Here is a 12,353-nt window from a genome sequence, read left to right as displayed (position 1 = left end):
GCTTTTCAACAATTTTTTTTTCTAGGGTGGGGGGACCTGCCATCCCCCCTGGATACGCCACTGACACAGAAATATTTCATTATGGTTTGTCATGTACAATTGAACTTTGAACTTTACATAAGGTAAATTAAATTCATATCCTAAGATTTAAACTGTTCCGATCTTGATCTTCAATAGAAATATTAATTTTAACCTCCTTTTACCTAACAACTGTACCAGTACCTGGGAAGGTAATATAAAGTCCCCGCAAGTACAGCTAAAAGTTTATTTTTGTATTTGTTTTTAATAATTTTATTCGAAAACCCATTAAGGTTTCGTGCTGAAGAAAAAAACATTGTCCGTACCAGAAAAGCTCCCTAAAACTCACCTAGGATCACCTATAATAAACTGTGTATTGTGTCAAATTCTCAATGTAAATTGTGTTATTTCAAAATTTGTATGACAAAAGAAATTCAATTATATTTCAATTACTTTTGTTGTCATATATTTACGTCGACACCTGTGTCATGGGTCAATGAACCATAAAAAGATAAAAGAAGCTGCACACGCCTTCTCTTGGCCATAATTAAGTCTACCAGGCTTGTTTATTGATATAACACAGTGGCAAAGAAAGAACAATAAATAGAGTGTCATTATTTTAGTTTTACCCTCCTGTTCAAGTCCTAAAAATAGTGTGCTAAGTAGTTGTGTATTTGCCATGCAGGGATGTTAAATGAAAAGCTGACAGAAAACAAGAAGAATTTAAGTCTTCTTACTCTCTAAACACGATTATCACACTCATATACAGATCAGTGGACCATTCTGCATCATATATACAAGCTATCTTCAAAGAATTATTAATTTTTTTGGGCACTTGTATACATTTCCAATGCACCCAAATGGAGATTGAGAACCAATGACGCAGCACTTCCATATATGGTAAGTGGGTGTTACTTCCAGTTTTCATTTATGCATATTAATTAGGACATTGTGAAAACACAAATAAATCATTCTAACTTTATTTAGCGCTAACCTGATGAGAAAATGTTTGTTACACTCGAATCTAAACAAACTATAGTGTTTATAAATATAAATGTTTGAAAAAATGATATTTTTGTGTCACGTCTCCTTTAAAGTCTCAAATATGATAAAACTCACCATACTGAAGTTGCATTTCAAATTTGAATTGTTCTATGAGCATTCATTAAGTCTTAGCTGATGAAAACATATGTATGGAATTTAATATGTATTGGCAACAGTCAAACTTCATGCCCATGGTGACCATATAGGCTAATGAACAAAAAATGAAATATTTAAAATCTTACTTAAGAACCTCGTTTTTCCTGCCCACTGATTTACTTCCTTGTTCAAAGTTGATGGACTGATGCATTCTCTCTTTTGTAGCCTACAATATGTTATAACATATGTTAATTTGTGGAAGTTTTCTACCATACAAATTCATGACTACTTATAAACCATTTAAGACTCATCAGATATATCCTTGTTTTCCTCAAAAAGCATTCCAAATCATAATTTTGATATACATGTACATCAGTACTATATATAGAGTGAAACCTGTTAAATATGACTTTCAAAGAAAGAGCAAAATCATGGTCACATAAGACAGGTGGTCATTCATAAATACAGATTACTTTTATTGGAAAATGCACTACAAAGGCATATTTTAATCATTGTTTTTTTAGACAGACCATTGCTGAATACAGGCTACACAAGTTTGACTGTAGTTGTAAATGGGTACAATTAAAGTCACCATTATATGAGTTTAGATTACTGAATCAACAAATACTTGATTATGACTTAGTAGTACAGAGATCAATATAACTAACCAGTGTCAATTGAAATAATCCGACAGAAATTAGTTGACAATTATAAACTACATACTGAACTTCTTGGGAAATAAAACTACGCTGTGAGACAAACATTACGTTACACATATTGTTGTGCTATGTATACCCCTATGAGTACAAGGAGTCTACAACAACAGCAGCCAAAACTACTTATATTATATACTCCATCTATATGAAGCAACAAACTAAATAAGATATCAATCTGTCCAGTGGGAGCAAAGATTTATGTAAAAAAAATTCTCTATCATTCCACATAGTGAAATATTGGAAAGCATCATAAAATGCATAGCAACTAAAATCACTTAAGAGTCTGGAGAACATTTCTGCCACTTATAACAGTATTTTTTTACATTGATAGAATACACATTTCTGGGGAAAATATATTTATTGCTGGTTCAATGAAGTTGACTAATTAATAAACATACCTCAATTAGTACATTTTTCAGAGATAATTGATATTTAGAAATACATGTGAGCAAAGACAGAAGCATGTTATGGTTTCTACTTTGCAAGGGGAACCCATTTTTGCCACTTTTTCATTTCAAACAAAATGCTCTGTTTTGACAGTAACTCAATGAAAAATACTTGTCAAATGAATCTTACAAAAGTAGTTCCTTCACACAACTCCAAACTTCAATGAAAAAAAATAATTCATGAGTATTGAACTAATCTTAAAATCACAAGACAAGCTCATTATTTTTCATAAATCTAACTATGAAATCTATTATAAAAACAAATACCTGATTCTATCATTTAATCAGGGAGATCTTTATCTAGGTTTGAGGTTGTATCGAATTGTGTTACCACCATATAAATTTAATACCATAATAGGGAATACATTAATTTGGAAAAATGTTAGTAAGGGAATAAAAAAGTAATTTAAAAAAAAAAAAATATTAATAAAACAGCTATCATGACTTCTGATTCAACATTATCATAGAAAGGAAATTTAAAATATCTTTCTGACAATGATTAAAGTACATGTATAATATTACTGATCTTACAAGGGTAAATTGCGTCATAATATATCATTGAATTGATGTCACTAAAACTGAGTTCCATGTTCTGACAAAATAGCAACATAGCAAGTATATCAAACATTACAAATATTGGTTTTATTTATACGGAAATGTGCACTGACCCTTTCCTTCCTGTGTAAATGTTCCCTTTGAATATCTGTGTACTTTTCCATTCCTAAGTTGAGTTTCTTTTCTTCTTCCAACCTTTTCTTATTAATTGCTGAAAATAAAATATATCATTGGTAAAAAGAATTAAAATAAAATGAACATGCAAATGCTAAAACTTTTTATTCAAGCAAAATTTATTAACAATGTTATGTTTTGACTGTAAGCTTATTTACAATTGACATACATTATGATTGAGTCTGGTTAAGGTAGGAGGAAGTGGCAGTAGTTGCATGGTTTTATTACAGATAGCCATACACAATCCCAAATAAGATTCAAGGTTCTCATGCTCAGCTCAGCTTTATTCTGTATGAACAAAGACTTTTATTCCAGTTTGTAACATAAGTTATACAATAAAGAGCTGCACTGTGATCGCTGGTCAACTGATATATCAAACATTAAGCTTTTGTAAGTTATATTTATAGTATGATCTTACGAGTTTTGCAAATAGACTTTGAGCGCACAGGGCAAAAAATCTATTTGGATAACGAGGAAGGCGGTGCTATAAATGCTTCAGGACATGAAGCGACCACACCCATTTATCAATAACATTGGCAGATGGCTGTCATTGGCTTGAGACAGACAATTTGGTGCTTTCAGAGATATGTATTGATATTTAGATGTGCTGTCCTAATATAATACCTGCAATTTTTTTCAGCGCCAACAATCAGATAACTTTTGCAAAGATTGTCTACATTTTCAGGTTCTTGAGGATGTTGAGGAAGATCTTCAACTAGCTGAAGTGTGGCAAAAATGAAAGTAGCTGAAGATCAGTTTGATACCGCAGCCAAAAAAAATAGCACTTGAAATGATATTAGATACACACAAATTGCCTGTTTCAATGATTTTTGTGATGATATGAGCATTTCGCTGCTCATCCATGACACTGGAACTTTTGACATTGAAGATTTCCTCCACTCGGTTGAAAGGGACAAAAATAAGGACATAAATGAGAGAATATGATGGAGCTGGTTCAAGATTTAGGGCACAGGTAGCAGATGACAACATTAAAGATATGATAACAGCCCAGACAAAAATGAACACCCTTAAGAATAGGAAATGGTCTATCAATGTGTTCAACGAGTGGAGACTGCCAAGATCTAAATATGTTGACAATATTCAAGAAATACATATGCTTGAAGCCACCAAAATGAATTATTGGCTGCAGTGCTTCATAAATGAAGAGAGAAACAGAATTGGCTAGGAATATCCCCCAAAATCATTATACGGAATAATCTGTGGATTATTGTGCTATTACAAAGGTCAGAATGTGAATGACAAGAATTTTCTTGATGAAAGAGACTTGATATGCGTTACTTTCCAACACATTGATTCCCGCATGAAAGAGCTGCTGACAAAGGGTCTAGGAACTAAAATAAAATGAGCAGATCCACTTGAAAATGAAGAAGTTTTGTGGACAAAGGGTGCGTTTGGAATGAATGATTTGGTTTCCATCCAACATACACTATTCTCCTATTCCAGTAACCTTTTTGGTTCATGAGGGAAAGACAACCATAGAAAGTTGGAAGTAATAGAATAGGCAAATTTGTGTGATTCATCGGGAACTATCACAAGACATTTAAATGAGGCTTGTCTCATTTAAGTTTTGACAACAAACACATCAAGCACTTTTCTCAGGAAGGTGATAAAATTTGTAAATACTAGTAATTGAAAATTTATTCACATTTATTTAATAAAAGTGTATCAGAACTAAGAAAATACATATTTCCTTGATCAATTTTAATTTTTTTGAAATTTGATTACAGATGATTACTTTCAGTCTTTGTGTATGCCATTTTTTTCTTTGCAGGATACCATGATTTTCCTGTATTATTGCATGTGCTTGAAATGTGCTTCTTTGCCCAAAATGATATCAATAAAGATTTGAGTTATTTTTTTTTTATTAACCCTATCCTTAGAAGTAATTGGATATACTGTATATAACAGTATGCCAAAATAAAAATAATAAAGCTATATAGCCATTCTTTCAAGGTGGAGTCCATGACTTTCATCAGAGTCAGAATTGTCCCTGTGCAATATTTATGCTAATGAAGTTGGATATTGCATGGCTGTTTTCCAATTTAGTTCTATGGGAACACATGACCTTTCATGCAATATCATGCAAGATTTCTATTTATAGCATACTTGGTCTTTCTCTCATATTAATTTGGGAGAAAGAACAAAGGAAAAATCTAAATTTATGTTGCAAGTCCCTTTGTTGTTAATTTTGAGAACCAAAATTCGTGGTTTGGTCTACGCACGAAATCCATGAAAATTGGTACCCCACAAACAATAACACTTTCACAGTAATATGTCCTGTCAAAATTGATGGGCATATAAAATTAAAAAAAAAACAAACAAATTTTTGTTAAAACTGATATACTTTCTTGAGAAGAAGGGAGACATATTTTATGATTTGAAAAAAAAATGATTGTTCAATGTTGATTTAGACAGATTTTTCTCCATTACCATTCTCAAAATCCCTCATTGTGTGTCGAACAGCTCTTTGATTCTTAATAATGTCTCCCTCAACACGCTTCAGTTCTCGTTCTTCCTGTTTGTGCTGCCACATATGATCCTAAAAACAGAATTTAGAAATGTTGAAGGTGTCACTCTCTGTATTTGATGTCAGTTTAATCTTATGATCATGAATGCAGTGTTTAGTACAGTTCAATTATCATGCTGTAGCTGTCTTAATTGTTATTATAATTCCTACTTGCAAAGTGAAGGGGTATATAGTGATAGAGGTGTCTGTACTTCCGTCCTCCCATTATGCAGAGGGGAATCCCATCTCATCCATTACTCATCCTACACCACTTAATGGAATTAAATGACTCTTTCAGAAAATCATTATTACATACTGGTATTCATATTTTGACCTCTTATTTTAGATTTTGAACCTAATCACATAGCAAAATATAGACTTACATTACTCTGCCTACACATCTGAATGGAAGTTACTGAAACTTTCACATAATCTTACTTACATATTCCCAATGTGCACTACTTTGGCCAGCACTCCACTGTTTTATTTAAAGTTTCACACTTTTGGCCATATTGGCTAATGATGATAAATGACATAAATGGAAAGTGGTGTTTTCCATAGTGATTAGAAATGGAGATTTAATCACTAATGTAGATTAAATATTTTCTGAAAAAGTGGACTTGTATGTTTCATGTGTTTTCAATGTTGAAGGGGCTTTTTTCAATGACATCAGGGTCTACATGTATTCAGAGATCATTTTCTTCTTGAAAGGGGGCCTGCGATTTTGTGTTGATTTAGAAAAAAAAATTAGCAGCATCCATTTTCAAAATATTTATTTGAAAATTTACATTGTAATTAGTAATGGGCAGGGATATTGAATCATATTTGTTTTCTTTACACAGCTGAGTAAAATAAATATTGGTTCAAATTTGGAATAACTTAATTTTTTTTTCAAAATAATCCCAGCCCCCTTTCAGTATAAAAATGCCTGTTGCCAAATCTGGAGGGAGAATGAGCAAAAACTTCTTGTTTGCACTCACATCTCTTTGACAGGGAGAAGTACATGAACAAAAATATCAATATTGTTGTTTCTCAAACAGAATTTACTAAAACTTAACCTTGTCATCTATGTCTAGATAAGGCCTAAATGACAATTTGACTTCCGTGTGAGAGTGAAAGTAAATTTATCAATCTTGAACTCATTCAATAAGAGGAATACAAAATAAAATAGCTAAAAATTTAACCAGTATTTCCCATATGAAGTAGAAGTTTATGAAGAAATTTTGGCAGTTTCAGCGCATGAATTTAGTCAGAATATGTTTAAACCTTATGGCGTTAAGAGGTATTTGCCAAAAAACTGCTGTTGTACCCCTACAGCCTATTTCTAGTAACAGTGGCCATGTCTATGACATATAAAAAATCTCATTTCTGAGCAGGATAACATACCCTGAGGAATATACATGTACATACCAAGTTAGGTTCCAATTAGTCTGGAAATTTCAAAGAAGATTTTTTTATAATTTAATAGTAATAAGAAAATAGCAAAAATCATCAAAACTGCCATTTCATAAGCCCTAGTTCAATAAAAAGCTACCGTACATATTGGTATCTGATTTAAAAAAAATTTTGATCAATGTCTTGCCCTCTTTATAATAATTTAATTGACCCTTTCAACTACTGCTACAGTTCATGTAGTTTAAATGTTAAAAACCAAAAACTGCACACAAAAAAAAAATTGAAAATTAGTTCTAGGCAAAATACTCTGAGAAATATTCATACCAAGTTTGGTTCTATTTTGTCCAGTAGTGTCAGAGAAGAAGATTTATGGAAAATGTTAGCAATTTCAACAACAGATCCCATATAATAGCCCCAATTAATAGCTCACATGACTCTAAGGGCCTGGTGAGCTACATAAAGAGCTTTGCAGAGTGCACCATGATGAGACCACATTGGTTGAACCCTGAACAGTTGGGGTACATGTGGACACAACAATTTTTGACACACTTAAGTACAGGAACTTAAAGTTCATTATGGACACAACAACTTGTTTAGACACAATATAGCACAAAATTTGAAATTCAATAACATTTTCAATATTGGACCATATATTAAAAGTTGATTTATTGGGCATTGCCTAACATTGAACCCCTTAAACTAGAAAAAATAACAGATAAACCTACCTTGTAAAAAAAATTTCAAAACATTGACACATTGACATCTGAACCATAAAATCAGACCAACAATAAGCTTTTGGTATCATTTCTAATGATAACGCCTATTTTCCTTCTTTAAGCCCTTTATTTCCAAAAGGGGAAGGGCAAAAACCACCAAAAACTATATCCTATTTCCTAAGGCCTACCATGTCCCTAGTAACAATGTGTTAAAATTTCAATAAGATTGGAAAAAATTTAATGAAGTTTTCGTAAAATAAACTCTCATATATGGAAACCACCAACAACAAAGTCGATGACACCAAGGTGATAACATTATACGACAAAAAATTTGTTTACGGTTGTATAAAAATCTGAGTATAATACTGCAACTTTGGTTCTAGTAGATACATGTAAATAATGATTCAAAAACTTTTAAAAATGGAAAATGAAATGGCACCTGTTGGCAGGTTCTAAACATCAGCTGCTAATAAAATTATTTTTTTTAATGTGAATCTATTTTCAGATTTACTGTGCATTGCTTCTGACAGGGATAAGTTCAACATTTAAAATTATTAGAAATAAAAACATCTGAAACCATTTAAAATTATAGACTACCTTCATGAATTATAATTTAAAAATATAGACTCCTCAATTATAAATAAAGTTACACTCTTTATTAAATTTAAACTCAGAACTGATTCTTTGTAATTCAAACTGTGAACAAAATATTTTTGTTTAAAATACATTGTATTTCAAACGACTGAAAAGATTGCAAACATTGAACCAAAATAATTTCAACCCAGACGAAACCCTGCTTTCAAGCTTCAATTCATTAGCATATAATCATTAGCATATGCAGTTTCTGTTAGAGGAGTTGAATTTTCAAATGCTGTCAATCAGCAGATAGTAAGGACTTGGACTGCCATCTTTTGGTTTGGCAGAATCAAAATAATTTTATTTGTAAAGATCTATTCACAAAACACCCTACCAAGTTTAGTTTTAAAGTCAGTTGGATGGTTTCCATGTAATTAAACAAAATAAGGAAAAATGGCATACGTTCCTTTTTAAATTTGGGTCCAGTTGAAAATTTAGAATAAAAAGCTACAAGGAGTGCAGCATGATATGACTGCAGTGGTCGAACCCTTAACAATTAGGGCAAATGTGAACACAATATTAGTTTTTGTCACACTGAAGCATAGGGTTTACAATTCATTATGGACACAACAAATAGTTTGGACACAAAAAATGCACAGTATTTGAAATTCAATTAAAAAATTACAAAATCAGACCAAAAATAAACAAGAGGTTCCCGGGAGTCTGAATCACTCACCTGGTTAAATTGTGCCTTTCAAGGGGAATAAATTAAACAAGGAGTTGTTCAATAATTTTGACTCAAGAATTTTGGTAGTACTGATCAAGATGTTGGCAGACAACAAAAAAACTTCTTTTTTCACCTTTCAAGGACAAAAAGTCTTACAAGGAATCATCTGACAACTTTGATCCCTTGGAGACTTTTCTTAGCCTTATACATGTAATGAGGATCATTTCAGCAATTGAAAAAAAAAATTGGCTAAACCTAATGGTTTTGGAGGTATATGCGAAAAACTACTGTTTGACCCCTATGTTCTATTTTTAACTGCCATGTTTTTCGACAGATAAAAAATCCTCACATCAGTTCTAAGCAGGATACCCCAAGGAACAGTCATACTAAGTTTGGTTTCAATTGGTCAAGTAGTGTCAGAGAAGATGATTTTTGAAAGAAATGACACAAAAATAGCAAAAAAAAAAACAATTAAAAAGGGCAATAACTCCAACATGGCTTAACAGATCAAAACAAAAATTGGGCCACAGATAGATCTCATCATGCTGAACACTTTAAACCATGTCAGAATTGGCTAAACCTAACAGTTTTTGAGATTATTAACAAAAACAAACTACTGTCTGACTACTATGTATTTATTGAATTCTATAAGATGGTTTTAGAGAAGAAGATTTTCAAAGTTGCACATGCCAAAAATGTCCAAAAAAAACTGTTTCAGGCCCTGCAACTCCTACATCAAATTATGTATTGTTTTGAAAATTTTGGCATGGGTCCATCTCATGACGCTAAACAAGATTACCTTGCCAGAATTTTGCTAAAGGCAAAAACTTGTGAGTTACATGTATTTGCAAGACTGCCTTTTGATCCCTATGTTCTATTTACATGTATAGTAACGGCAGCCATGTTTTTTATGATCATAAATCCAAACAATCACTTTATGCACAATACTCTGATAAACAATCATGCCAAATTTACATCCTGTCGATCTAGTTGTTTCAATAGAGAAGATTTTTGAAAATTTGTCCACAACGACAACGACGAATGCCAAGTGATGGCATAAGCTCACTTGGCCTTTGGCTAGGTGAGCTAAAAAAGGAGCAATAAAGATAAAGTACCTCAATAACTTTAATCCTCTTGTCATGTTCTTTCTGGTCATGTTCTATTCTGGTAGACAGAGACACAACTGAAGGTTTTGCTGATTGTGTCAATCCTACTTGCTTCTTGTTTTTCCTGACAACATATGGGTTGGTGTACCGAGAAGAATCTAGAAAACCAAGCTCTGGATCAACTTTTCTTTCTTGTTCTCTATAAAAATAAAATAAAACTAGAAATCGCTGAGATGGAATCCATCTCTGTGGGCCCTGCCGAGGCAATTAAGCCAGATATACAAAATGGATTCGGGAAAAGCTTACCAACTCAAAATTTTCAGTTTTTAATATGGGACTCATATTCAATAGAGATATTCACCAGTTGAGAAAGCAGAAAAATTGGAATCAAATGTATTCTGGACACAAGTTTGGTCACAAAAACTAGAGTCTCAAGAAAGCCTGAATCGCTCACCTGGTTAACCATTTGCTTATTTGAAAAACTTGAGGAATGAGACAGGCTAAGTTAAAATCAACTAAATTGTCAAATGCAGGAAATGCTTTTCATAGCATTTTTTATGACCTGTACCAGAATTTTGCTAAAGGCAACAATTTTTGAACTTTGTTCAAAACCTGACCCCTTAGTTCCATTTTAAGTATAGGCAGCCATATCTATTCACGGATTATAAATCAGAACAGTCATTTTGAGCACAATACACTAAAGAACTATTATGCTTATTTTCATTCAATGATCTAAGATTTTCAAAGTTGTACATGTGAAAAAAAAACAACAAAAAAACTGTTTCAGGGGTCGTAACTCCTACATTAGTCAATGAATGGTTTTGAAAATTTCGGCATAGGTCCTCATGATGCTTAACAATTTTACCCATGCCAGAAATTTTCTAAAGGCAACAGTTTTTGAGTTATTTGCAAAAAACTGCCATCTGACCCCTATGTTCTTATATTTAATAACAGTGGCAATGTTTTTTCATGAATCAACAATCCCAATAGTAATTTTGTGTGGGATACCCTAAGGAACATAAATGCCAACTTTCATTGAATTCTGTGCGATGGATTTTGAGAAGAAGATTTTCAAATTTGCACATGCCAAAAATGCAAAAAAAACTGTTTCAGGGGCCGTTACTCCTACATCAGTTGACCAATCGTTTTGAAAATTTTGGCATACGTCCATCTCATGATGCTGAACAATTTTACTTGTGCCAGAAATTTGCTAAAGGCAATGGTTTTTGAGTTACTTGCAAAAACTGCAATCTGACCCCTATGCTCTATTTTTTGTAACAGCGGCCATGTTTTTTCATGGATCAAAAATCCCAAAGGTCATTTTGTGCAGAACAGCCTAAGGAACAATCATGCCAAGTTTAAAACCTGTCAGTCCAGTAGTTTCAGAAAAGATTTTTTAAAATTTGTCCATGACAACGACGTCGACGATGAAGATGACGACGGACGCCAAGTGATGGCATAAGCTCAGTTGGCCTTTGGCCAGGTGAGCTAAAAAAAAAACAAAATTTCACCTTCCAAGGTCAAAGTTCAAGGTCATATGCCACTATCCATGGTTCGCAACACATAGCCATGTGGTGGGGCCCTAATCAAACTTTTTTACGAATACATGTACAAGCACCAGTAGTATCCATGAATAAGTAATAATGCCAAAGGTGTAATCTTGGATTCACGCAAAAGAGGAATAACTCACAAAAATGGTATTCCTGTTAATATATTAAGTTTTGTGGTGTACACTATACTAACTTTCACTATTTTGGCCAACCCACGTAAAATTGGTACCTCAAGAACAATAATACTTTCATAGTAAGCAATCACAAAAAATAAATATGTTTACATTATTTCACATGTACCAGTATACACTGTGAATGTACATTTGTATGTTTTCTGTCCATAAAATATGAACTCCACGTAATACAAATGATAAATCTTTCAACCCAGTACCAGAGATTTTGAAGTTTTGGCACAAGTTCAGATCTCAGAATGAAAAGTTTTTCAATCAACAATTTTTCAGTCAAGCCCTTATATTCTGATTGAAAATGTAGCTTTTCATGTGTGTCAGTCAGTTGTCAATGGGGCCTGTTTAGGGCAAATACACTGTGACATCAGTGTTAACAACCTTCATCCTTCTAATTATCTTTGCTGGTATGTTTAAACAACCTTATTACCACTGGCAGAACACTATAATGGGAAAAATATACATAAGCTACCAGTTGTTAATTGCTATCAAACAACTGGTTTTAAAAATTAGTGTGAAAGT

General features: G+C 32.7%; 1 protein-coding gene and 1 pseudogene across 3 annotated transcripts in view; one reads left to right on the top strand and one right to left on the bottom strand.

Moving 5' to 3' along the window:
- LOC148620280 (uncharacterized) overlaps positions 1–12,353 on the bottom strand; it is a 44,893-nt gene that overhangs the window by 30,194 nt on the left and 2,346 nt on the right. For all 3 annotated transcript variants that reach the window (XM_088581046.1, XM_088581047.1, XM_088581044.1), the window contains exons 3-6: positions 10,106–10,295; positions 5,501–5,609; positions 2,989–3,086; positions 1,305–1,384 (exon numbers count right to left, since the gene is read on the bottom strand). In XM_088581046.1, the coding sequence (XP_088437172.1) occupies positions 1,305–1,384; positions 2,989–3,086; positions 5,501–5,609; positions 10,106–10,295 (477 nt within the window). The remainder of the gene's footprint in view (positions 1–1,304; positions 1,385–2,988; positions 3,087–5,500; positions 5,610–10,105; positions 10,296–12,353) is intronic.
- LOC148620281 (zinc finger MYM-type protein 2-like) lies at positions 3,981–4,696 on the top strand (annotated as a pseudogene).

The sequence above is a fragment of the Perna viridis genome, chromosome 4 (genome assembly GCF_037379345.1).
Source record: "Perna viridis isolate PV_CMFRI_1.1 ecotype Kerala chromosome 4, ASM3737934v1, whole genome shotgun sequence".
Taxonomy (NCBI): domain Eukaryota; kingdom Metazoa; phylum Mollusca; class Bivalvia; order Mytilida; family Mytilidae; genus Perna; species Perna viridis.
This window is presented reverse-complemented; position numbering and strand designations above follow the sequence as displayed.